Consider the following 26,979-nt stretch of genomic DNA (forward strand, 5'->3'; position numbering starts at 1 on the left):
TTGTTCGTTATGCGCGATGAATAGAGGGCTTTACTGTCAGGTCATGACGGTGCAGTAATTGGAGCGTTCATAAAGAGATTACGTATTCGATGACAGGAACAAGGCTCGTTTCAAACACGTGTGTTCCAGCACTTGGAAACACCATCACTGTTGGAAGCCTCTGCGGAGCAGTGTAAATCTGTCTTGCTGAGATCTGCACACGTCGAGTAGCTGCTGGGACGGATGAGTTTCCCAACAACCAGTAGGGGGAGCCTTGGTGTGGAGTCAGTAGGTCAGAGTTTTCTCTCGCCAAGATATCTTGCACGTTAGAACTCGAATACACAGGAAGCCTCTGAGCACATGAAGATAGAGAGCAAGAGAGAGAGAGAGAGATAGAGAAAGAGAAAGCTCTGCTAACAGTAACAGCGGAATACATGCCGGATCTTCCCGTGAACAGATGCAGCTAATAACCTCTCTCAAACTGGGTGGATCTCTCCTGATCGGCCAGTGAACCGAGAGTCGAGCATGTCACGACGGGACCAGAGGTTTCGCAGGGGGCTGAAGGGACGGTAAGAGCGACAGTTGGCGGAATGTGTGTGTGTTTACTTGGACGAAGCAAAAGAAAGTGCATGAAAGTTAACTGTTTTCAACGGTACTTCCTCAAAGCATGACAGCCGCTATGAGTTAGCCCTATTCTCCTTTCACATGAACACGTAGCATTGTTTGTGAAGGCATGCGAGAAAAATGGATAAAGTCATCGACCGGCCTATTTTCACTTACATAAACCCACTGGGACCATATCCCCTTCAGACCAAAGCCATTAAAAACACATGATTAAAAACGACTGAGTTTATAAGACAGTTCAGCAGAAAAACAGAGGAAATTGTAGCGTGAGAACACAGCAGACTCTTGACATTTGACCTTGCATGTTGTCTTCCGTGACAGCAGCTGGGCTTTAATGTGTCCACGTCCAGTGTTTGACAGATATCAGATCATTCTTAAATAGGTGGTTTAAATGGCTTCAATGTATATCTGTGGATACAATAGTACCCTGCGCTTAAGAGATTTGCTGAGGCATTCCAAAAGTGATATGTTACAATCCCATTCCAATCCGAATAAAAGGTACTATTACAAAATAATTATCATATATTTTTGTTATATTAACAAAGTGTAATACATCGTCACTAAATCGCCCCCTAAACTATAAAATAATTCTGTTACTCTTGTGTGCTGGGTATCAATGTTTATTAAATTACATGGATATTGTAATGTACCTAAAATAACTATAAACCAAGTCACCAGTGCCTAAAACTAATAAGCAGCATATAAAAATAGAGAAATAAAAGGAGACCGGTAACAATAATACACACTCCGGATGAATGGCATAGGTGATGTTCACTGCCAGATGTTCAGGCATAATTGCAGATGTGGATGAAGAGTTCCACCTCCATTGCTGGTGGCACAATAACACAGACAGAAGGTCTAAATAACTCAGCTATGCAATGCATTCATTACCTAGTTATTTCCGCAGTAAAAATGATGATCAGCTGGACTAATGGGCCTTGTGGCGTTTCCTATAATACCGCGGCAGACGCAGGGGCAGACAAAACTTCCTGTCAGTAAGTGTATTTAATTGACTGAAGTGATGCTAAACAGGCACTGTGGCAATTACCTCCGAGAACCTGGTATTTTAACTGAATTGCTCAGAAAACACTGAGTTCGCTGAAGTTGATTCGACAAAGGAAAAAATGTGTTCCCCTACAAACTTGATTGAAGCCATTCATATTCAGCTCTTAGTTCTTTCCCCCCTCCGTCACAATAGCAAGGCCGCGGTTTTCAATCCCTATTGTAAAAGCTGCGTGCCATTAACAGCTGGGGAACATGGAGCTGTACCATGTCAGGAAGTCACCTCCCTCTCTGGCTGTAGATAAGGAAGTAGCTTTTCTGTTCAACAGAGGTGTTATTCTGCATTTGGTAGGAACCAGAGAGATAGTTTTGAAGGATTGAAAGGAAAATATGAAGACAATGAGGAAACGAGAAGCATCTGTGGAAATGCTGGTATTTTTGTTTCATCACGTAGGCCTTTAGTGCCTCTAATGAAATCTATGTTTTGTCAAGACCTGACCTATCAGTGACTCTCCATGTCTCATTTGGGAAGGTACGCTGGATATATCCGGAAGTCAGTACCTCCAGACTGAGGCTGCTCAAATTTAAAAGAAAATCCAGCAGTCCATGTCCGGTTCTCATTCATCCAGGTCAAGGTTATCCAAAGCTGATCTCAGGGAGCAGTTGGACTTGGTTAATAGTCTTGTAGATGTTTTGTCTCTTCTCCAAAAGGCTTCTTTTAACTAATGACTAGCATGCTAATGATAGCCAATGACTATCATTAGCATGCTAATGGGCTATATTCAAGCTCTGGCTCCAGCCATTTGACAACTGAAGAAGCCTTTTAGAGATGTGAAACAACAGCTTCACCAAGTCCAGTTACTCCCTGAGATGAGTGCAGTGGCCCAGCAGTGCCACTTCCAAGGCCAGCAGCCCCAACAATGCTCACCCGGAGCTCGTAATTAATTAGGGAATCACAAAGAGATATCGGTGCTACAGAAGATGACGTTTTACAGTAATGCCGACCTGGTTGCATTCAACATGAGCCTGTGTTTAACCAACAAGCGGGTCGACTTTCCTCCGAAGTGTTGCGTGTAGGTCACCGATTGGGCTCATGTTACTGTATTGCATTTCTGTAGCACGTCTCCTTTTACAGCCTAAATTTAAACCTGCGTCCTCTCATCTTATTGTTTTGCAAAGCCTTTTGACCCCACTTCCTTCTGGGTTTCAGATGCTGTGAATGTAGCTGTATCCTGTCTCGCTGGTACTATGAAAAAGAGGGACAGCTGTTCTGCAAGAAGCACTACTGGGCCCGTTTCGGGGAACACTGCCATGGTTGCAAGGAGACCGTCACAACTGGACTCGTAATGGTAACAATCAGTAAAAGTCAGCTGTGAAACTGTTGCATGTTTCATGCAGCTATTTATATTTTGTATTTTCAAAGAGTGCGAACACCAAAGCCCACAAACTTTTGAGCCTATTCATAACTCTGCACATGGCCAACGGTAGTAAGCCGATCAATAGCTGGTGAAACCGTTAAAAAATAGCATTTCAATCGATCCCTCGAAGCCGACATTTGTTTCAATTTACAAGTGAGCATCAGAAACAAGTAGATTACACAGTAGATTACACACAATGGAAATTGGTCTGTCAAGAATGAAACACTTCTCCAGACCTCAGGATGCTGTCCCATTATCCAAGCATCCAAAGCCTTCCTGCCTTCTTGTTTCGTCATGTGGTGAAAGAAAATGCTGTTTTTTCAACTCTCATATCTCAGGAAATCATCTGAAAACATTCCAGTATTAAGAGGCCTTGTTAGAAGACTCTCATAGCAAAAAATGCACTTGATCTGATGGTTAAGCTCAATACGTCGACTGTTCCCCTTTTTGAAACAGGTTGCTGGAGAGCAAAAATACCACCCAGAATGTTTCACTTGTGTGCGCTGCGAAATGTTCATTGGAGACGGAGATAGCTACATACTCGTAGAACACACCAAGCTCTACTGGTAAGCCCAACATCAAAATAAGAAGGTACATGATTGCAGTTAAATGATTCATAAAGTAGAGCAAGCACGTATTTTTTCCCCTCTCTTTAATCCCTTTTCTGCAGTGGCAACTGTCTGTGTCAGGGTGTAGCGTCTTCTTCGCGGTCAGATTCTCCACTCACCAAAAGTCCACACATGGTGGCGCTGGTGTCCTTTCCTCCCTGTGCAGGTGGGCGGCGAGGCCTGATGATATCCACTGACCACAGCCAGGAGACGGGTCCTCTTGTCATGGTCACAAGGTGAGTCCCTGTATCCCAGGCACACTGTTCCTCTGGCCACGCCTAAACTTTAAACCGTCTCAGGTTGGACTCGGCTGTCCTCAGTAGCGACGCGCTGCTATCCGTGCATGCTGGGGACCGGATACTGGAGGTTAACGGTATTCCTGTCAGGAACATTACACAAGACGAGGTAGGATTCATATGATAGGACTCATACGCTAACGGTAGCTCTGCAAGAACGACTATAGCGCCATATCTTTTCCTCCAGATAAACTTTGTGATCCAGGACACAACCAAACCACTTCAACTGACCATCGAGCACAACCCGCAGTCTCACGACGACCTCCCTGGCTCAGACCATCCCCTCGACGACAGCAGTTCCACCGATGGCCCGGAGAAGCTTGGTTCAACCCACAAACTCCCCAGTCTGGAAGAAGAACCAAATCCCGGGCAGGAGAGCGAACCAATCAGGATCAGCCCCTTGCCTTCGCAGCGCAGAGGAAGCGTGGGAGTGCGGTCCAGACATATTATGTACGTGCAGACTGTACTTTCTTTACAGAACCATCCACAGCCACCTTCTGCTGACTCCGTTGTCTTTGTCAGGCGCAGCTGCAGCATCGACAATTGTCCCCTGTCCCCCGGTGCGCTCTCGCTGATATCTCAGAAGAGAGACATGGTTCGATCCGAATCGCTTCGCGCAGACTCTGGGGAACGCGCTCACCGCATCTTCAGGCCTTCAGACCTCATACACGGAGAGGTTCTGGGAAAGGGCTTCTTTGGACAGGCTGTCAAGGTACAACATTTGTTGCCTTTAAATATTGTGGATGAACTTTAACCTTCATTGTCACTGACCTGCTCCAGGTAACACATCAGGAGACAGGGGAGGTGATGGTGATGAAGGAATTGATAAGGTTTGATGAGGAGACGCAGAAGACGTTCTTAAAGGAGGTTTGTGTTTTCAGCGGGACTCTTTAAGGCTTTACAGCAAAGGAAACACTTGCACTTACATATTATTTGCTGAGGAATGAACACACGTGCTGTTAATCTCTGCAGGTGAAGGTGATGCGCTGTCTGGACCATCCCAATGTTTTGAAGTTCATCGGGCTGTTTTATAAAGACAAAAGAATAAACTTTGTGTCGGAATACATCCAGGGAGGGACTCTCAGAGACAAAATTGTGAAAATGGTAGGCTAAGTTTCTCAGAGACCTCTTTTGGGAATAATGCTAGACGCAGTAATGTGTTTGTTCATATTGCCTCCAAATCTTGCAGGATAAGGACTTTCCCTGGAAAATAAGGGTGGGTTATGCCAAAGACATTGCAGCTGGAATGGTGAGTCGCTGGCATTAATGCAAAATAAAGCATATATTTCAAATGTAGGCACCAACTGTCTTGAATTCATATAAACTCTCTATGTAAGGCCTATCTGCACTCCATGAACGTTATCCACCGAGATCTGAACTCACACAACTGTCTGGTCAGAGAGGTAAAACGGTTCTTTTATCCCATTCATTAAAACAATCGGACAAACAAAAATAGTAATAATGCAAATGGCTGCAATAGAAGTATATCTAAACATCACGCATCGACCAAATCCTCAAAAAGAAGAAACTCTTTTGGCATGCTTTGGTTAGAACCAATCCGTGGTGGTGGCAGATTTCGGGCTGGCCAGGCTGGTGATGGAGGAGAAGAATAAGGGCAAAGCATCTTCTCTCGAACGCCCGGTGAAAGGAACACTGTCAGAACTCCGCAAACCTGACCGCAGGAAGCGTTACACGGTCGTAGGAAACCCCTACTGGATGGCGCCCGAGATGATAAATGGCAAGCGTCTAAACATCTAGAACAAGGATGGACACTAAACACAACCAACAAGTGTTATTGCAGAACACTAAAACTAAGACTCACACTTCCTCTGCCTTGCAGGGAAAAGTTATGACGAAAAGGTGGACATATTTTCCTTTGGAATCATGATATGTGAGGTAAGAGCCAGTGGTCAGGCAGGATGTTCCTCCACTGATGGCTACAGGTTAATCTTCTGACCGTCTCATCACATCCCTCTCTCTTTTTTAAGATAATTGGACGGGTTAGCGCCGACCCCGACTACCTTCCACGTGCAAATGATTTTAGCCTCAATGTAGCCGGTTTCCTGCAGCAGTACCACACCCCAGACTGCCCCTCTTCATTCCTGCCATTGGCTGTCCTCTGCTGTGACATGGACGCTGAGAATCGGTAGGACGGTATTTGTTGTATTGTTTGTGCAAAAAAACAGCCCCAGAAAAGAGTAAAACCAGAGTAAAACCAGACATGACCTCAGGAGAAGAAGGTTTCTGGTTTAATTCTAGCTTCAGTCTTCCTAAGAGGAGGTTGCATGTCGCCCCCATGTTTTCCAGTTTCCAGAGTCCAAAAACATATATATTAGATTGAATGGACACTCTAAACCGCCCTAAGTGAGTGTGTGAGTGAACAGTTGCATGTACTGTGAAGCTTTGGTGACCTGCGGTGAAACAACGTCAATGTCCATTGAACACTCTTGTTCTCTTGATCCTTTCAGACCTCCCTTTTCAAAGCTGCAGGAGTGGCTTGACAACCTATTAATGCACTTGGACATCGGCCTGTCTCTGCTCTCTGAGCTCGAGCAGCTTCGTAAAAATTTCTGGGGGAATCACCAAGACCACAATCACAACCAGGAAGAACCCCTTGGGTCCCAGGAACAAGCCCATCCACAGAGACGGAGCCCGGATGACAAGGGTCCTCAACATCTCAGTCAAATCCAGGATCAATATCACACAGCAGAATCCCATTTAGGACAGCAACATCCCCAAGACAGCGATGTGATGAGGTCTGATAAAAATCCCCTGGACAAAAATCCAACTTGTTGCAGGTCAGACAAGACTGAACCTAAACAAAACAAAAAACAATCACACCAACCTCAAGAAGACATCGCTCAGATTTTGCACCGCCCGTCCAATGGGCTCAGGACATGCAGTGCACTGTGGGACAGAAGCACTGAGGACAGCTCATTGCTCTGAATGCAAGCACATCCACCCAACCCAGTTTTGGGTGGATGAAAACAAATAATCCAGACGTGTGCCTTTTATTTCCTCACTTACTGCTCACTGAGCCATTGTTTCTACTGTATCGACGAAAACTGGACCACAACTGAATTTATGACTAAAATAAAGATGGACAGCACACTGAAACCTCCTCCAGGGGACAATGGCTAGTTTGAGCTCCTGTGTCATCCATCTTTAAAACTACCCTGTGCTTAAGTCCTTAACCTGCACGATCTCATTTGTTTCACACAGGACTATACAGGGCAGCATCTACCCTATAATGGCAAGTGATGCAAAAAGTTGAAGTATGTCAAAAAGTTGTGAAACACGCTGCACTTTTTATATTAAATTTTAATAGAAACCACATCCAAAGAGAAGTGCCCATATCAACCATCATGGGAGCAAGTACAGAAAATGTTGTGTCAGCTGAGATACATTTACTTAGTATTTAAACACACCTTAAAAAAAATCCTACTTCAGTATTAGTTATTTTATTTTAAAATGGTCAATTACTTCAGTAATAATTAGTCCTGCTAAGGATTAGCATTAGCATGGAGGGGGCATATAAACGTTATAGCTACGCAACATACAATATATCCTTGTGAAATTCATAAAGAATGCCTACACTTCCTTTATGCACGTTTAATTTCCAGGTTTATACAATTTCAATAAACAATTAAGCGTCTAGTTGTATGTCTTACCTTACCTGAACGGTACAGAGCTAACGCTTCGTAAACTACGGTGGCCGTTAGTTGCCTCCTTAGCGTTGAGTAATTAAAGTTACAGGTAACAAAAGCAGCAGCACTAACAGTATTACTGTTAATAACAGCAGTAATTGACCTGGGACATAATATTGGAGAGTGTTATTGTCTTGCTTTGTTCTTTAGGTCACATCACCCCCCACACACACACACGCACACACACACACACACACACACACACACACACACACACACACACACACACACACACACACACACACACACACACACACACACACACCCGCTCAGCGTAATTCCTCACAGTGCAAGCACTTACGCACCCACACACCCACACGCAGAGCAGGTGTCTCGCCACATTTTCTAGCAAGAATTGCGTTTTATTTGATCTTTTGAAGGCCGACTATCACCCGCGCTGCACAGCATGGAGCACATGTCCTCTCCGGTCAGATTCTGCTACAATAAAAAAGGTAAGTCAGTAACGAAGGATACCCTCGTTTAGATACAACGTTAACACACTGTTTTCACAGCGAATTTAAGTCCCTGAGCAACTGATCTTCAGTTTGATACGGTTGCCAACCGTGCCGTTATTCCAGAATCAGCTGTAATAAATAAATAAATAATAGGAAATGGGAAAAATGTATTTATATCATTCGGATTCTAGATTGTTTCCATTTCCCTTATAAACTATCTATAATATCTTTTGATTATCTACTTTGATGTCCTGTGTTATTGAAATAAAAAAATGTCTTCTTCATTGTATAGAATATTAAACATTTTACCTGCATCATCTTGCTCATGATGATGCGTTTTGGCACAACATTGACTTGTGTGCTCAGATGTGTCCCGTTTTTTTTTGTTTTTTTGTGGTAACCATAGCCTGACAGTTAATACAAGTCCCCAAGTTAGGTATTTATCAATTTTCATCAAACATATTCAATGATGAGGTCTATTATTTAAGTGTAAGTTTGTGAATTGACAATTTTGCTGTCTGCGATTCAGTCTTAATCTTTATGGCTTAAATTGATTTATATTGCCTTGCATCACATAACACAAACCTTGAATGTTGTTTTAGTTTTATTCACCCTTAGTTTAATTAAATATGTCTGCATTTTTATTTCTTTTCTTATTCTCTCTGCTGGGGGATAAAAGCTGCAACTTTCTCACAGATGGAGGTAGGATGCAATTGTAGTCTTTAATGCTAATGTTTATAGCTTGGTGAGACTAGCCTTTAATGCTAGTGTGCGTGTGTGCGTGCGTGTGTGTGTTTAGAGTTAATTCTTAAATCCTCCCCAATACCACAGCATTAGAAGCTGGCCTAAGCCTGCTGCAAAGCTTTGTGGGTAATGCGAGGTGACAGGAGGGCCGGATGAACCCTGGTGAGACCAGTGTTGTCTCAGATCTTGATGTTTATCTGCTTTTAGATCAGGGTCAATGGGACACTGTGAAAATGAAGTAATTAGTGTCTTATAAACCCACTCTGAGTCTGAGGGATTTTATCTTTTCATAGAACCTTTTTTATGTTATGTATACCAGTATTAGAATTATAGATTTAATACAGTAGTATTTGTCTCTGGAGTGTCCCCTCCTTGCCTTGTGTACAGACAGAAGCCCTACAGGCTGAGGTCAAACGGCGCCACCCACTGGGGCGCAAAGAGCTGCAGCTGCAGTAATGAACAAAGGTCTCACGCAGAAATAAGATCGAACAGTGACGTGTGGCATGATTGGAAACTGGACCCAAACAAAACAAAGGACCTGAAGTGGGCAGGAAAACCTAATTGAGTAAGACTTGTTCCCAGGAATGAAGACTAAAATGTTGCAGGAAGCGAAAGAAAACCCGCAAAAAGTCAAAAGTCTCAGTCGGTCATCACAAGAATTGCCCCAGAGCAAAAATCCATTGGGCAAGCGACAGTTGGTCGGGACCCACGCAAGGAGCAGACAGAGCCTGGGTGGGCAGCCTGGGCTGAGGGGCGACCTGTTGATCAGGAACAGGTAGGATCAATAACAGGAAGTCAGCCCCCCCCCCTCCCCCAAAAAAACACACACTGGGGAATCAGGCACGAAGCAGAAACAATCTGGTGTAACTCTGGGGCCTCATTGTCTGATATCCCCCCCTAGAATCGCCCCCGGCTGAGGCGCTGGGTGAAGCCTGCTCAGGATTTTGCCACTTGAAGTCTGCAATTAGAAAGAATGTGATGAGCCATTATCCAGGACCTCCCCTCCGGCCCTGTACCCCTCCAGGTCCACCATATACCCTCTTCAATGTGAACAGAGCAGATGTCTGACTGAATAAGCTGATCCATTATCCCGGGGGTAGGAAGAAGGGGACGGGCTGACCATGGCCCCAAGCTGGCTGCAGGATATAGACTGGAGTCCGGCTGCGCACTGCCTTTGGCCAAAGGGAGGCTGGACAAGTAGAAAGTGGGCCATCTTACTAAAATGGTCCACCACAGCAGGGATGATGGTGTTGCTGCAAGAAGAAGGAAGACTAGTAACAAAGTCCACTGAGATGTGGGACCGCCAGAAGACCTGATGGGGCTTGGTGAGAAGACGTGCTGAAAACAGCAGGCCTTGCCGAAATCTTGGGTGCACTCTTCCAGGACGATCCACCAAAACTGCTGCCATGTTTGTTGGATACCTGGATGGCAGGTAAACCTCCAGACATGGGCCTCTCACGTCAATGGGCCTGGCTGCAGTGATCGATCCTGGTTGCCGATTCTATTCATTATTCTGTCCAATGTGGTAGGACATTCACAAGACATCAGTTCATCCCATGAATAATCCTCTAAACTGTACAGAAAGGCATCATAAAGCACCACAAATCTGCTAGTCTGACCTCCACTGACTCTATTCTGAAAGCTTTATGAAGCTCTCTTGCAAAGTGCTCAAAAGAGGAACCAGCTGAGGCCAGTTTCTGGTCTGCAGTTCCTCAGAGCCTTGCTCCTTCTGTCAGGTGGTTGATCGGAAAAGCAAGCTTGTCAGTCTCAGGCAAATCTGAACATGTCCATCAAAGGATCTGGGAGACGCTGGGCACCCAAGGATGAAGGCCACTGGTCTTTGATCATAAAACAACCTACTATGTCACCTTGTATTACTACTGGCCTACACTGCTATCAACTAATGTCAACACAAAAGTTCCAGCTTCACAGTTGTGATTTAAACCTTAAAAATCAATCAGGTCCTCTCGTTCTGACTGCGAGTCCACCTGGATCCTATTAATTAAAGTCGGTCCTCTACTTTCACAGCACCGGGATTCTCTAACCTGAATCATATTCCATAATCTTCCGGCCAAGCCAGCAACCCTTCCACCGAGGTTTATCCTTGAACACCCTTAGGTTCATCAAATATAGCTGCGTTTTTCTTATTCTCTCTGCTGAATAAAAGCCGCGACTCTCACAGATGGAGGTAGGACTTGATTGTAGCCTTCAATGCTAATTTTATGGCGTGGTAAAACTAGCCTTTAACGCTAGCGTGTATCTGTGTTGGGAGAATTTTGTAATGGTTTAACGGGATCTCAGATCAACAGTAATCAGCACACCAAGTCTGTTTTAAAGAAACTGATGACTGTCTTAGCCCTTATGAAGGAGACCAAACATCCCCCGAGTGTTTTGACACTCCCTCCATGACCGGGTGTTACCCAACTGGCGCGCTGTGAGCGCTTAGCTGTCAATTGGTCGGTTTGATAACCACTAGATAAGTGTGTAATCCTTATATCACTGAATGATATGTAGCTTTATTGTTTGTGGTTTTGCTATTTTAGCATGGGTATGAACCGATCATGTCACAGGAAATTGAGTTTGACATTTGATCTGTATACCTCTGTCTCTTTATAGGCGTCCAGTCTCACCATTGAGGACCAGGAGGAAACGCAGTTTCCTTATGCCATGAGGGACATGCCTCCAACGTCTCAGCTCGATGAGCACCAGCAGAACCCAGGCTCCGACACACCTGTAAAACAAGTGACAGACAAAACCATGACAGCGGACAATGGGAAATCTCCCAGTCCTTCCAGGACTCCCTCGCTGCCCAAGCGCTTCCCCAGCCAACCTCCCCGTTCCCCAACAGTGCCTCCAAAACCGGTGATGCAGCTGGCCTCTCAGGGATCTGTGAGCAGGTCGTACAGCCCCACCTCACGTCCTCAAAGCCCCTGGTGTTGCGCTGACCCCTATGATTCTGCAGAGGCGAGTTCAAGTGCTTTGCCTGTATTTTACTGTAAGAATTTAAAAATGCAACACTTTACTAAACATTATAATGATATCTGACTTTTCTGCAGGACCAGGACAAAGAATATGTGGGTTTTGCCACCCTGCCGAACCAAGTTAACAGAAAGGCGGTGAAGAAAGGGTTTATGTTCACCATCATGGTGGCAGGTAAGGTCTCCTTTGTCTCTGTTTATTCATCCATTTTATCTGTTTTATAATAACTGGGCATGGTTTAATGAGGAGACTCTTCCACATTCTGAAACAAGCATTAATGTGGCAGTAAAAATTCTAAAATTTACCACTTTAGCTCGATTCATTCTGCCTGTCTTTCTCTTCATAGGGGAGTCTGGCCTGGGCAAGTCCACATTAGTCAACAGTTTATTCCTCACAGACCTCTACAAAGACAGGAAAGTCCCCAGTGCACAAGGTGAGAAGTTCAATTTCAATAAAGGGGAAGATCAGCTGTTTATGTCATTTAAACATGTGGTCTGCTCATTTTTTTCACCTTTTTTTATTCAGACCGAATCAACCAAACGGTCAAGATCATCAAACACACAGTCGGCATTGAGGAGAAAGGAATCAGACTGAGGCTCAACATCATAGACACGCCGGGGTTTGGAGACGCCATCAACAACACAAAATGGTGGGCCCATCCATATGTCCCATGTCTGCTGATGGCTACAGTTCAGCCACAAGAGCTGGGGCTCAAGATAATTCCGATAAACAGTCGCTTCTCCCGTTTTGTTGCACTCACAAAGATCCTATGTCTGACCATCAGCTGGCAAAGCATAGAGGACTACATCGACCAGCAGTTTGAGCAGTACTTCAGAGATGAGAGCGGCTTGAACAGGAGGAACATCCAAGACAACAGAGTCCACTGCTGCCTGTACTTCATCTCCCCGTTCAGCCACGGGTACGCTGAGATCTGAGCCCCTCTGTTGCCGTAACGACAGGTGGCTGTCCGAGTGTTCACACATGTTTGTATGTGTCGCAGCCTCCGACCTCTGGACGTGGAGTGTATGACGGCCCTGCATGGAAAAGTCAATATAGTTCCTGTCTTGGCCAAAGCTGACTGCATGACACCTGCGGAGGTGTCCATAAAGAAGCAGAAGGTTGGTCAGATGGTCAGAAATATGAGCGTCATCTTGCCTTTGATGTCAAATAATTGCCCTGATGTGTCTGTGTGCGGTAGATTAAAGGGGAACTCAAGAAGTTTGGGATCAAAATCTATCAATTTCCCGAGTGTGACCCCGAAGACAATGAAGAAATTAGGATGCACGACCAGATGCTGAAGGTTGATCTTCTTTAAACACGCTGACTTGTCTCTTTTCCCACTGATGGCTGTTAAATGTTGCTGCTCTCTGCAGGAGAATTTCCCATTTGCTGTCATCGGAAGCAACTTGCATGTGGAGAGTAAAGGACGAATGGTCAGAGGCCGTGCTTATCCCTGGGGTGTAGTAGAAGGTAACGTTGCAGAGATCGCTACTTTTTGGCTGTATATTCACACCCGGTTCAGGAATTCACGCATGCTTGTTGACGTCACGTGTCAGCGGAGGATCCACTTCACTCTGACTCCCTGTTGCTGAGGAACATGCTGGTGAGGACGTACATGCAGGACCTGAAGGATGTGACACAGGAGACGCATTATGAAAACTACAGGGCCGGGTGCATCCACAAAATGACACAAATGGTTGTGCAGGACAGGCAACGAGGGTAGGGGGGGTCAAGTGCGACAATCTCTCGTTCCACTGATTGAATGTTGGGCTGATACGCTGATGTGATTATGCCTCCTAGTTTGCTTGAGAAGTATCAAGATGACAGCGAGGTGGATTTTCCTCTGCCGCTGGTCTCCAGCGATAATGAGAGGGAAAGACTGATCCGTGAGAAAGATGAAGAGGTGCGTTTATTCATCACCTGGCTCACTTATTTTTCATTCTTGTAGAGTTTTTTTTTTTTAGAAGTTTTTTTTTTTCCCAATATGTAGTTGAGGAAGATGCAGGGAGTGCTGGAAAGGATTCAGGGGCAGATGCATAGCTAAAGAGGTGGTTATTGAATCCACCAAAGGACTCAGAAACATGGACAGGAGACAACCATCAGTCCCTACTGTCAGAATCACGGTCATCTGAGCACACAAGTCATGGGGCAGCAAGTCAGGACGGCCTGTCTGAACAAGCCCAGAAGATTAAGGCTCTTCCCAGAGAAGCAGCCTTCAAGACACAACAGCAGATCACAGATGAACTGGGATATGCTGCCCACATCCATTTTTTAAAGACAAAATCCTGGACTTTTTGTTATAGTGGTGTAACACTGCCACCTAGTGGCCACCGAGTTGTAGTAGTGAGTTCATGAGTCAAACGTTTTTGTACTTTTGCTTTTCTAATGACAAAAATGAACCACAAATAAACTTAAGACGTTTAACCACATCACAACATAATTATGCGCCGAACCCAGGTGTGTTGTAAAGGTAATAAGATTTATTAAGAATCTTTATTATATCATCAGCATAATTCTTCATCATTAATATGTTGTATTTAATATCATTGTTATCTTAAACAGTGGACAGTTAGATCTAAAAGGCAGCCCAAAGTGTACAGGCGATATATAACTTAAAACTTTCTCCATAGGGAAAACATGTTTTTATATTCATATATAATATCAATGTAGCATGAGGTCCAAGTTCCTGCCCACGTCACACATTATTGTACACGGTCCCAAAAGAAAAACTTTGAACATAAGAAACTAAACAGCAATCTACATGCAAAACAAATCCAGAAAGAAACAAGCATTTTATATGCCAAAAAACGTGCATAAGATCACACATTTACAAAACTTTCACACATACATACAAATATTACAAAACCTCAAACTTAATATTAGACATTTTGTTATTGAGAAAAGAGCAACAAGTTTTTTGTTCCGCTTTTTTTTCCCCACCACGAACATTCCACTCCGTGTCCGAGTCAAACTCGCAAAAAGAGTCAAAAGAAAAAAAAAACAGGACAATAATTTCTAATCTCTTCTACTCAGCCAAAGTGTACATGCCAGAGCTGTCACAGTGTTCAGGAAAACCAAGTGTAGGCACGCACGCACGCACGCACACACACACACACACACACACACATAAACACACACACCAGCAACCAGACAGGCTCATAAATCAGCACTGGGTAAAAAAAAATAGAAATAAAATAACAGCTTCTTTAGTATGCACACAAACATACACATCCAACACATACGTACTCCATCATGCACAGGGTAAAATGTATAACCAAAATGCAGCCATGCTACAGGTACAGTAGGATTAATTATAGTATATAATAGAAAATATATCAAATACAGTCACATATAGAGACACACAGAAAAGCCGGGAGAAAGCCAGATTCTCCCATCGCTGATTACATACACACTGGTGCTATGTGTGTGTGTAGGCTGGCTAGAACTCAGTGAAGCCATAAATGTTTGAGGGGGGAGGGCATGTGCACATAAACGGTGAAAGACACGCAGAGAACTTTAGTGGCATCGGGACACATTCAGGATTCTAAATTCAAAGAGCTAAACAAATGAAAGGGACGGGGGGAACGCGCGGGCCAGTTTTACAAGCCACCTAATCGAAGACCGCATCTGTTAACATGGACTTGAATTATTCATGTTCTTGAGATGTTCCAAAGTACTGTTTTCAAACGGAACAGTTCATATTTTTAGTAAAGGCATTTATTTTCCCCCTCATCCATTGTTTTATTGAGGAAAATGTCTGTGAGAGAATGACATCAGTCTAAGGCCCAGAAATAGACCTTAGGACAGCAGAGGGAGCTGTTGCTTTAGAATGATCGGAATACCCTGAAACACCGAGAGGAAGGCTGTCATTAATGATTTGAGAGTGGACACAGGCGGTTATGTGACGTCAGCATCATTCTGGTCTCTGAAATTAGATTTGGACATGCGGGATTCAGTCTGATATGCTACTTAAAAGCTTTCAGGAAGAAAGAGTTTTGAGCAGTTGTCTCCAATAAAATCTATGACAAGTACAAAGTGTCAAAAAGTCAGTTACATATTTGTGTCTTAACAAGTATGTAGGTTCCTCACAGTGAAATCAACATTGTCCATCGTTAGAGTCAGAAGGTGTTTTTTACTTTCAATATAAGGCAGCATTGAAGAGCGTATAGACATTTTTCTAATCCCAGTGTGGTTTTTATGGCTATTTGAAGACTTTCTGTCAAACTGCTGCTCCACCAAAATTTGTCTTTTGCCGATTTTTACCCCACAAGTAAAGAGCTGCTCTCAAACCCACCAATGACATCAATCCTCCAGAATGTCACACCCGGTGCAATCAGTACATTAATACGAAATGGGCAGACGACTTATCACTATGGCAACAGTTTCGAATTCTCCCGTTTTGCCCCCGTAAGTGAATAAAAAAGTTAAAGTAATTCACTGATGCCTGAGAAAGCTGAGCTTATTCTGTTAGTGCTAAGGAAGGGAAGAAGGGATGAGAGAATAAAGGATGGAAGGAAGGATCAATTGATTTGGGTGAGTGTTGTGATTTTTCAGCTGTCTGATTGACGAGGAAAAAAAACCTCAATCTTCCACGTTTTTCCTCCCAAAATCATTTTCAGGCCAGTTTCAACGTGCTGACTGGGAAGGTTGGGACCGTTACCATGGTGACAGGGTTGAGGACAGCAGCCTGTCCGACCAGCTGCGGGTGAGGTGCGAGCACCGCTGTGGGTTTTCCCAGCGACGGGCTGCCCTGGTTCATCACCGCTGTGCTGTTCACTTGGCCTCCGTTAGTGTTAGCTTGAGGATTAGCCTGGACGTGCGGCAGAGTGTGATGGGTGAAGGTCTGAGTGATGTGGCCCACCATGGTGGGCTGGGAGACAGACACGCCCTGGGGGTACAGAGCTGGAAGGTGGGACGGCAGAGGGCCTCCCAGGTGGGCCACAGGGTGAACTGTGATGTGTCCGATGGGCTGGGCGGCGAGCTGCTGATGAGTGGCGGTCGCTGCTGGTGCTGCTGCGATTGGCTGAGTGGTGGAAGATGCGGGGCCGGGCGACGGGGCGATGTGTGTCAGTTGCTTGTGATTGGCTGGCAGGCCGTGGTTGACAGCCTGGATGACTGACGGGTGAGAGACGGCAGCGTGAGCGATAACGGTGGGCTGGACCTGCATTGCCGAAGGCTGGAGGGGATGAGCTGGTAGCGGAGGGGGCGGAGCTGGAGCTGGAGCGATGACCTGAGGAGGTGCAGGAGCAGATGGGGAGGCTGTAGTGAGGACACCAGACAGAGGCAGCGCAGCGTGCTGGATTGACAAATGAGAAGGGAGCAGTGTCTGGGCTTGTAATATGGGGGGTGCTGGTTTGGGGAGGGGCGTCGCAGCAAGAACGGGAGTGGAGACTTCATCATCAATGTCCTGTTCAAAGTTGTCTTCTCCTTCTATAAAGCAAAGGGAGAAATGTCATTCATCGGGATGAAACCGCCCCGTGTGTGTGCTCTATGTGTGTACTTCAACTTTTATGTAAACATTTCTTTCCAAGCATGTAATAGAGATCAAACTTTAAACTGCTACAGCACAACTACACATGCAGGTCATCTGGAAGGTCTGCTTTATGCTGAACGTGACGTGTACCCGAGGCGGTGGAAGTGGAGGCCTGGTCATCCTCTGGCTGGATGGTCTGACGGAGGACTCTGTCAATTTCGACGACATCCATGCACTGGCTCAGCTCGTTCTTCAGTTCAGCTAACCGCTGCTGCGTGGCGATTTTCTCCCTGGCCAGACGCTCCATCTCGTGCTCATACTCCTTCTCCTTCCTCTTTAATGTCTTACAGAGGGAAATGAGATAAAGAGGTCGATGAGGATCAACAAGAACGCTTTTTAGCATTTCAAATAGGTCACTGTTTAATGAAATGGGAACAACTCACAGTCAACAGGTGTAAAGTTCAAAATGTGCCCATCTGAGACAGCCATAATATAGATTAATTAAGGTTCTCAAAATTAAATAAAAAGTATTTAGAACACCCCAAAGGTGTTGATATGTAAAAGATGAAGTGTTATTATTACTGTATGTCGACATTAACAACAACTTAATAAACCATGTGACCCTTTAGAAATTGGCACAAGGAAAAAAACAAAAGTCCGACTTCCTCTCTGCAGGCCAAGCCCCGCCCACATTCCCCGGGATTGCACAATCACGAAACACAATGTTCCCCATGCGGTAACAGTTCAAAACATTCAAGCCTTTTGCTTAGTTTCTGCTGGTGTCACCGTCATGACTTCCTCATCTCTCCAATCTATCTCCGTTTTAAACGAGGACAGAAGTCCATCACTCTCTGGCAGGCTGCGATGCCATCGGATTACTCACACAGGGCCCAATGGGGGGGTGTATTCCCAAGCGTACATTCATACACCGGGCGCGATGTGGGATGAAAAACCAACACAACAGAACAAAAAAAAGGAGAAAACTCAGATTTAGTCAGTTTTTCCAGTTCTAGGGTGCCATCTCCCTGACCCAGTTTCTGTGTGGGTCAGGTGACGCAGGAGCACCAAACAGCATGACTGGCTAAAGACAGATTACTTGGAAGGAATGAGAGAGGGAGGGGAGGCATACGAGGAAAAGTGTTTGGGCGCAGGGAGGCCAGAAGAGGGAAAGATGGGAATTTAAAGGGCAAGGGACTAGAAACTGTTCAAGACCGTTTTTGTTGCAGCGCGTGCAACAGGTTAGTTTGATTTTGCTCCTGAACGGCCATCATAACTCACAAAATCCTCCAGACGCTCTTACCGCAGGTGATTTACAACGCAGATACAGCATGATCACATGCGAGTCTCGCTGGTTCCTTTCTAATTTACAGCCATCTTTGCCACTGGCCCAGAAGTAATGACCTTCAGTCTCGTACAAGGCCGTCTATTCAGCTGTTTACCAGCCGTTAGAGGCCGTTTACAGTCACAAGAATATCAAGTGCTTCTACCTCTGGACTACACCTCTGAAGTGTTATACAAACTAGGCTGTAGATCATTTGTGTTCAATTTGTTTATGACTTCATGGTTGTCCCGTGCAAACCTAGATGGTATTGGGTCGACAGCAAATCACCACGGAAACAGCTGTCACCCATAGCAGTTTCCTTGGCAACCACATCAAAAAAAAGAGAAAAAGAAAAGAAAGACAAGAGCTATCTAATTGGGCAAACTGGAGTATTTACACTGGGAGGCGTGATGGGACGACATGTTTGCCAGATGAGTGCTTCAAATCACTCCCTGCACCCGCCCCTGCCACCTCCTCCTCCACCACTGTTGAATTCTACACTCCCTCTCTTTCCACACCCCCAACCACAGTTCCCTGGACACCCTTCCCCCATTTCTTCCCCCTCCTCCGCTGCTTCATCTGTGACTTCCCTTTTCTTCCTCTTTCAACCAACCCCCCCTTTAAAAAAAATGGCTGAAGAACAATGACGTAATGAGCAGTTTGGACACGTCTCTGTGCGGGTGGATGGACAGCATCACTAAATAACACAAGTAATAATATAAAAATAAACGAAAGGCAAAGCTTTATTTCCTAGAGGATCGCATGACAGCTCAATCATCCGTGAGGGGGGGGATGACCTACACGCACACAATATGTTCGGTTTAATCTTTACATCACACACTCCTGTGGAGACAAACATGGAGGAAAGCCCTGGCCACCTGCTGCCTGTTGCTATGGTTACCAAGCGCTCTAAAACAGATGAGCGGAAGGACAAAATGAAAGGAAAACCAAATCTGGTCTTCTGGGGTGGGTTGAAAACCACTTTTACATCTGCGGAGGTGCAGCTTTAGCCGCTACATCACAGTCTAGTTTGCAACGCTGTCGGAGAAATGCAGGGTGGGCGGGAGATTCAGTGACATCACCAGACTTGGGCTAGCCATGTGCTCGGCACTCACGTGGCATGGGGGGGGGGGGGGGGGGGGAGAGGGAGGGAGGAGGGGAGGGGATGGGAGGGAGGTAGAGAAGGAGAGGAGGAGAGGCGAGGAGAGGGAGGGGATGAGAAGAGAGGAGAGGGGAGGGGAGAAGAAGAGGAGGAGGAGAGGAGAGGAGAGGAGAGGAGAGGACGAGGAGAGGAGAGGAGAGAGAGGAAGAGAGCAGGAAAGGGAAGGAGGAGAGGAGAGGAGAGGAGAGGAGAGAAGGGGAGGAGAGGAGGGGAAAGGAGGGGAGAGGAGAGGAGAGGGGAGAAGAAGAGGAGAGGAGAGGAGAGGAGAGGAGAGGAGAGGAGAGGAGAGGAGAGGAGAGGAGAGGAGAGGAGAGGAGGAGCAGAAAGGAGAGGAGAGGAGAGAAGGGGAGAGGAGAGGAGGGGAAAGGAGGGGAGAGGAGAGGAGAGGAGAGGGGAGAAGAAGAGGAGAGGAGAGGAGAGGAGAGGAGAGGAGAGGAGAGGAGAGGAGGAGCAGAAAGGAGAGGAGAGGAGAGGAGAGGAGAGGAGAGGAGAGGAGGAGCAGAAAGGAGAGGAGAGAAGGGGAGAGGAGAGGAGAGGAGAGGAGAGGAGAGGAGAGGAGAGGAGAGGAGAGGGGAGGGGAGGGGAGGGGAGAAGAAGAGGAGAGGAGAGGAGAGGAGAGGAGAGGAGAGGAGAGGAGAGGAGAGGAGGAGCAGAGAGGAGGGGAGAGGAGAGGAGAGGAGGAGCAGAGAGGAGGGGAGAGGAGAGGAGAGGAGGAGCAGAAAGGAGAGGAGAGGAGGAGCAGAGAGGAGAGGAGAGGAGAGGAGGGGAAAGGAGGGGAGAGGAGAGGAGAGGAGAGGAGAGGAGAGGAGAGGAAAGGAGGGGATCACTCAAATAATAATGATGATGATAATGGAGAATATGTTACAGATGTGAGGCCAAAGTGCCGTGACAGCTAAGGAAATGCAGCAGTGTCTGATCCAACTTCACAGCATTTGGCACGAAATGACTCTGTGCTCCTGCGGCCACATCTTAGATGGAAAATAAAAGTCATCCTCTGGAAAAAAAAACATTTTTTCACTTGGGTCGTTTGACTGTGGTGAAACGAAAAGCAGTGGAAATGCCCTAAAGTGAGAAGATTTGGGGTGAAGAGATGCTTGACCCACTTGTCTTTAATCTAAAATATTTAAGCCTCGGTTTAAACAAATGTTCTAAACTAAATACTGTCTAAGGTTTCCCAAGAACTTTACAGCCAGGTCTGTTTTATATGATGTTTTATACAAGCTCTAACATCTTGTGGAAGAAGTTACAGGAGTTCCTTCCATCCCACATTCCATTCAACTCAATATCATGAAGCTGCTGATGGCTCATAGCTCCAGGCAGCAATTCCTCCTCCTCAGAATGAAAAGTCTCCATCTTAATGTTGTCCAATCTTTCACTGCAACACAACGCACGGTCCGTCCAATTTACAACTCTGACACACAACTAATGCCTCCGTCTGTGCCTCTGCGCAGGTCGATGACATTTAAGTTTTTGCCTAACTCAAACTAGAGTTACACAACATTTCCGCCCACGATAAAGCCAGCAGAAACCCTTCAAATGCAACGGAACGTTTCTCAACAGATAAAAAAGGTGGATTTGGATGAAAGCGTGACAGCAGGAAACAACCTAAGGGGTTAAACAACAGGTGATTCTGCGGCAGGGTGAGAACACATCACCTTTACCTGTATGTAACGTAAAGCACTGCGGAGAACACTCAGGTTGGAGGTTTTCTTCTCGTCCACGTTTGGAACGTTTTTCTTCAGCGTCTCAAAGCATTCTTTAAGGTGTGCTCTCCTGAAGGGTCAAGAGCCAGACAGAATGAGGTCAGACATGCCAGGGTCTCAACAAAAGTTCATTATTTCTTTAAGTCATTAAAAAACAACGGTAACGGTCCTTAAAAAAAAAATTGGTTGATTTATGTTGTTGTTTTCGGGCGTCTGGCTGCAGCCCTCCCTCATTAATTTGTCGGGACTGTCATGCACTATGTGTGTGTTTTGCATTCAAAAAGTGTTGATGAATTTGTTTGCATTCCTGCGTGATGACGCTTGCGGAACATTTGGAACATTTACCCCCCGCTCAAGCGGGAGATCCTGGAAATGTCTCTTACTGCTGTTGGGAGTGAATTTAGTGGAGGTGTAAACTGGACGACCGTCAGCTACCATGACTGTTCAAATGGAGGTGAATGACTGGAGAAAGATGTTGCTCGTGCATCAAGAAGACTAACCTGTTCTTCTCTAGTTTATTGTGCACCTCTCTGGTCCCCGCTCTGGAAATACAAAACAAACCAATAAATATAAAACATTTAATAATCTTTCATCAAATCTAACCCCAACACATCTACTGACCCTCCGGGTCTCCTCTTCCCCTCCATCCCTCTCATATCCTCTATCGTTACGCCATTAGGCCGTGACTGAGATGTGGGTGGAGCTTGATGGGGCGCCAGTGCATGCTGCGATCCAGAGTTATTAGTGCTGATTGAGGTGGGGTACTGAATCTGAATCTGAGACTGTGATTGGCCCGGTTTCCCACCAATCATCTGCTGACTGGGGGTCTCTACCTTCATCTGGGGGGCGCACAACAGGTGAGGAGAGGTCGACTGTTGCTGCATGTGCTGCGGCTGCTTCGGAGGAGAGGAAGAGTTATTGAGCTGCGGGGGGCTGTTGAGCGTCGTCGCCGCCGCTGCGATTGGCGTCGGGAGCGGGAGGGGCGGGACCGACGGCGTCGCGGTGACAACCGGAACCATCGGAATGACGGCAATTGGGACCTGAGGTGGAAGAGAGGGGGGCGGAGGCTGATGGGGCTGTCGCCGGTGTCCATCGTCACTCCAAGTGATGTGGTTTGCTCTGACTGGCTGAGACAGCGAGGCCACAAATTCCACACATTTTGCCTCTGCCTCCCTCTTGATGAGGTCCTTCTCCTTTCGTTGCTCTTCCTCTGTAAGAAGCACAAAACCATGCAGAATGAAGCGATTCCTCTGTCGTCTAAAAAGCCAATAACTGGGATGTGTTTAGGTGGTGACAGATGCAGGGTTAGATAAGAGTGGCGCATATTTGGAGCTTAATGAGTCTGTCTGAGGAACCTACAGTCAACACCTGATAAATACCCAGGGTGGAATATTTTGGTATTTGACATTTACCTGGAATCAAGGTTGCTTTATTTACACGGTGGAAATTTCAAAACGCAAACCCACACACACGCATACACTCACACAAGTGCACAAAGAATGATGTCATTGGTCAAACAGAGGGGAGGGGAAAAATAATCTGCAGAAACAGTGTCTGCATCGGTGCTTTCCTCAGAGAAAACACCCCCCTGTCTGCCATGCGATTGGACTGTTCCAGGCCCCAGCACGCTTGAACCGCTGGACTACGTCAAGGCTGTCTGGCCAACAGCAGCAGACTGTTGCTGGGCCCCCCGCTGCTGGGGCAGGAACCCGACTGATTCATTTTTAGGGGAAAAAAAGAGAGCAAACTGATCCTGTAAAAGAATCATCCTGTGTTAACATGGGAACGTTCCCACGCTGTGTCCATGTGGATTATGCGAAGGCCCGCGGACTCATCATGCACACGCATGTGACTGTGTCGTTTCTGCACAGCAAAGCAGGCAGTGTGGAAAGCCAGCGGTTACCATGGAAACAGTAACTTCAGAAACAGAAGATCCCAGGAATTCCTCAAACCCACACGATTGCGACACGCAGCTCAGCCATCACCGCCATTATGAAACTACAGGTCAAAGACATCGACGGGCCTGACAGCCGGCTAACACTTTCCATAGCTTCAGCACGTGAAACTGCAGACTCCCGGTGAAGCAACTTCCCTTCAAACTTGGAAACAGCCCCTGTAAAGCATGCTTTAATGACGTCGCCGTGGTAACATGCAGAGTTTAACTGGTATTGCTGTCACATGTCATGACATTTTATAAAGCCTCTTTTAGGCACCGTTCAAATTGGGATCTTTAAGACTACCGTGACCTGGATGAGTAAGAACAGTCTTAATGTGGGCATTATCTCTGGTTTTAGGTAACAGCGAGAGCTTATCACAGCACCTAAACAATCAACAATACCACCATTAGTCCGCTCTCGTAACTTAATCAACAGCCCCTTTGAAAGAGAAACAAAGCAATCATTGAGGATTTCTAATTCCCCAGAGAGGATTTGTTTACGTTCCAACGTTTAAGTTTTCTTCCCTTTTGCCTTAAAAAAAAAAAAGAATGATTTAAAATCACATTAATTCCACTGTTAAAATACATGATAACATGAACGTTACATGAGTGACTGCACATGGCCTAAAAGAAGTCGGTCCAGGATTTGTAGTAGATTCTGCACACTTTGCTCCAGATTGTCAAAAGCACGCAAATGCAAATTGCATAACAGGGCTGGGATGAGCAGGGACGCTGCCCTACTTCCCCCCCCCCCGGGACCCGCCACTGTCAGCACGCTGAATGGGAAGGGCGGAGACGACCAATGTGTACGTGTGTTTGTGTGCGCGTGGGACTGCACGTCGAGAAAGCAGGGGGAGGGGGGCAGTGTGCACGTGGTCGCAGTGGGCGGATCCTAGCACGCGGTAGGGTATACGGGGGGAGGGGGTCGAGGCGTAGGACACGTCATCAGAGGGTAGCGACACAAAAAGATAACCCCGCGTCCCGTTTTACTGCCAATAATCGCTATTTCGATTGATCATTTCCCCGTGTGCAAAGCGGGACCTGTCTCAGGACCGATGTTCTATTTGCTGGCGCGCAAATGGAGAAACGGAGCAGGCTGAGGGGTAAAGACCCGCCCCGCTGTGTGTCATGAGATATGTGAGCAATGTCAGGGTATTATGTAAAAAGGAGTCCGTGCTCGCCACCGCCCTGCCGGTGCTCGACGGGCAAATAAAAAAAACGGAGCCAAATCGATTGGAAACCAGCGCTTTTATAATACACATACAACGTGCGACATTCTGATCATTCGGCCTCTGCGAGCAATGATTGAATAGGAGATAATTTTTAAAAAAAATCAACTTTTCACGTCTTAAAATGTAGATAAAACAAACAATGATTCGGCACTGCAGCGACTTGCTTCCACACAAAAGGTACAAGTAAATGCACCACGGATACTGACAGGAACTCCTCTGCGGCTCCAGCACACACGCGCACGGTGACTCACTTGAGTATTTGTCACACACACATACACACACAAACACACACGCTAAGAGCGCGCAAAGTACTTCGCATAACAACTTTGACCGTTTCCGCATTGACGGAACAACGGTGTGCAACAATTAAACCCCCTGCTAAACACTGCCATCACTTAACAGAGAATTGGGGTTTTTCCCTGTTTTAAAAATGTATTTAGCCAAAGCGGCCGACAGTTCATTTCTTACACTATCAGCTAGTTGTTTGACAAATCAAGACCAGATTAAAGATTGTAGTCTGGACGCAGTCCATGAAGCAAAGACTATTATCCTGTCATGTAGGCGCTGCACGATGCACCAGTTCACCGTGCGACTTACCACGTTTGATCTGTTGTTGCTGGGCTTGCCATTCCAAATATCTGGCCGCCTCCAAAAGTGTATCGATGCTCATTGCGCGTAAAATCTCACGGCAGGCGACCCGGTGGCCCGGGACGGAAGAAGGAAAAAGACCGAGGGGGGTAGGTAGTGTCCCGTTAGGTAGCGCCGTGCGCACGGTTAACACCAGCACTCCTGGGCTATTCGGTCTCCGGTATTACTGCTGAAAGCAGCTGGGCAAATTCAAAAAGGCCCGAACAGAAAGTAGATCCTCGGATAGGTAAAAATAGGATTGCAACAAGATGGCGATACGAGCACGGGAATACACACACAACAAGGCGAGTCGTGTTCTCGTTAAGGCCCGCCCCTCTGGATTCCCGCCCCGCCCTGTTACTACGGCCTCCGACAAAACACGGCGACCCCGTCACGCCCTCCAGCACTCCGCGCTGTCACATTACGAATCCTAGGCCCAAGTAAATGACAGTTCTACGGCAAAATTGTACAAAGATACTACCGAGAGGCTTCTGGTGTGAAAAGGAGTCACGGTTGACGCAGGTATCCTGGCGTGATCCGAGGCGGTTTCGTGCCAATCGTCGTCCGCGCTCCGGGTTTTCCTTCCCGCTCTTGGCCCGCAGAGCATGAAGAGAAATCAGACGCCGGCCAGCCAATCAGCGCTCAGAACAACAAGGCATGGTGCTGGTCCACATGGGCACCCGCCCGGCCCGAGCGACCCTCATTTGCATGGCGAGAGCGTGACTGGCCACCCTGCTGTCTCGAGATCTGAGCTGTCAATCAATGCACAGTGGGCGGGGCCTACTGATATTTCATGCAAAAGTGTAATAGTGTGTTCTTCCATTAAACAGTCGAATACAAAGTTTTAAAGAAAGTCACAGATCCTGCAGGTTTTATGCTAGGAGAGTTGTGTTCCCGTGGTTAAATTGTGTTGGAGTTTTATGTCCACTAATAACTTTATTTCGATGCACGCAGTCCATATTAAATTTTAGGCTAATATGTATTTTGCATAATTTATTGCAAAGTAACTCATCTGCATGCCATCATTTTTCATCTTACACCCACTCTTTCTGTCACCCACTAGCAAAGTCTTTGTCATAGTTAATGCATCACAAGGATGCTGTGCTGCAGTCTGCAGCTGTTCCTTCATCTTTCGTCATTCATCTCCTCTGATTGGGTTGTGAACTGTAAACTGGATGTCTAATGTTGAATATAATGCAGGCTGTGATACATTGATGCGTGTATGTTGTGCATACGCTGCATGGTAACAGTCTTTGATTGGGCACCTCTGGGTCGTTTACATCCCCCAGTGAATCACAGGAATCTCAGCCAATCAAAGTGGTAGCCGAGAGATGTATCTGCTGCCTTCGACGCACCGTGTCCTGCCTGCACATACAAACCTACTGACACCATTACTCTGCAGGGAAAAAAATAAAACAAGATGATGTGGAGCAAGTGGTGTGTGTGTCTATGTGTGTGTGTGTGTGTGCATGCTCATTTAGCAACAGGCTGAGACATCATGGAGATGAAAAAATGAGTCACAGACAGGGAAGAGAGGGACGGATCAGGGAGGGGAGAAGTGCTGCACATGGTAAGCACATGAACTGCATGGATTCACCCTCTATAGGGATGCATGCATGGAGGAAAAAAGGGGAGGGTGTTGGATTAGCAAGGAAGGGAAGTGAAGGAAAGACGGGTTGACCCAGTTAGGAGCGCTGCATCACCATAAATTAA

The 26,979-nt window shown here is 46.3% G+C and overlaps 3 protein-coding genes and 1 long non-coding RNA gene across 6 annotated transcripts; 2 read left to right on the forward strand and 2 right to left on the reverse strand.

Annotated features, from left to right (window-relative positions):
* The first annotated feature begins 184 nt into the window (after nt 1-184).
* limk1b (LIM domain kinase 1b) lies at nt 185-7,058 on the forward strand. Its single transcript, XM_011611373.2, has 15 exons — nt 185-548; nt 2,816-2,954; nt 3,480-3,589; nt 3,694-3,867; nt 3,931-4,036; nt 4,115-4,377; nt 4,450-4,639; nt 4,708-4,794; nt 4,900-5,031; nt 5,117-5,176; nt 5,265-5,330; nt 5,479-5,665; nt 5,768-5,823; nt 5,916-6,073; nt 6,396-7,058. The coding sequence occupies exons 1-15, from the start codon at nt 505-507 to the stop codon at nt 6,871-6,873; spliced, it is 2,250 nt and encodes a 749-aa protein (XP_011609675.2). The 5' UTR covers nt 185-504; the 3' UTR covers nt 6,874-7,058.
* Nucleotides 7,059-7,857: 799 nt separating this feature from the next.
* LOC101072129 (septin-5-like) lies at nt 7,858-14,252 on the forward strand. 3 transcript variants are annotated; one of them, XM_029848135.1, is made up of 13 exons: nt 7,858-8,086; nt 8,769-8,791; nt 11,450-11,797; nt 11,890-11,986; nt 12,159-12,245; nt 12,338-12,461; nt 12,597-12,731; nt 12,813-12,930; nt 13,011-13,112; nt 13,186-13,282; nt 13,369-13,531; nt 13,613-13,715; nt 13,803-14,252. In XM_029848135.1, the coding sequence occupies exons 1-13, from the start codon at nt 8,041-8,043 to the stop codon at nt 13,854-13,856; spliced, it is 1,497 nt and encodes a 498-aa protein (XP_029703995.1). In that variant the 5' UTR covers nt 7,858-8,040; the 3' UTR covers nt 13,857-14,252. The 3 variants fall into 3 exon arrangements, with proteins under 3 accessions (XP_029703995.1, XP_029703997.1, XP_029703996.1); XM_029848136.1 differs by lacking the exons at nt 7,858-8,086; nt 8,769-8,791 and adding exons at nt 10,904-10,929; nt 11,016-11,021; XM_029848137.1 differs by lacking the exon at nt 8,769-8,791 and having other exon boundaries at nt 7,860-8,086.
* On the reverse strand, nt 9,129-10,012 carry LOC115252610 (uncharacterized). Its single transcript, XR_003890938.1, has 3 exons — nt 9,871-10,012; nt 9,663-9,791; nt 9,129-9,591 (listed from the first exon to the last, which is right to left on the reverse strand). It is a non-coding gene; the product is annotated as an uncharacterized lncRNA (long non-coding RNA).
* An 18-nt stretch (nt 14,253-14,270) lies between the features above and the next one.
* On the reverse strand, nt 14,271-25,593 carry mntb (MAX network transcriptional repressor b). The gene is made up of 6 exons (XM_011611375.2): nt 25,237-25,593; nt 22,093-22,681; nt 21,972-22,013; nt 21,430-21,541; nt 17,436-17,628; nt 14,271-17,242 (listed from the first exon to the last, which is right to left on the reverse strand). Exons 1-6 carry the CDS (start codon nt 25,307-25,309, stop codon nt 16,428-16,430), a joined length of 1,824 nt encoding a protein of 607 aa, XP_011609677.2. The 5' UTR covers nt 25,310-25,593; the 3' UTR covers nt 14,271-16,427.
* Between the last annotated feature and the right edge of the window lie 1,386 nt (nt 25,594-26,979).

This window comes from Takifugu rubripes, chromosome 15, assembly GCF_901000725.2.
Source record: "Takifugu rubripes chromosome 15, fTakRub1.2, whole genome shotgun sequence".
NCBI lineage: Eukaryota > Metazoa > Chordata > Actinopteri > Tetraodontiformes > Tetraodontidae > Takifugu > Takifugu rubripes.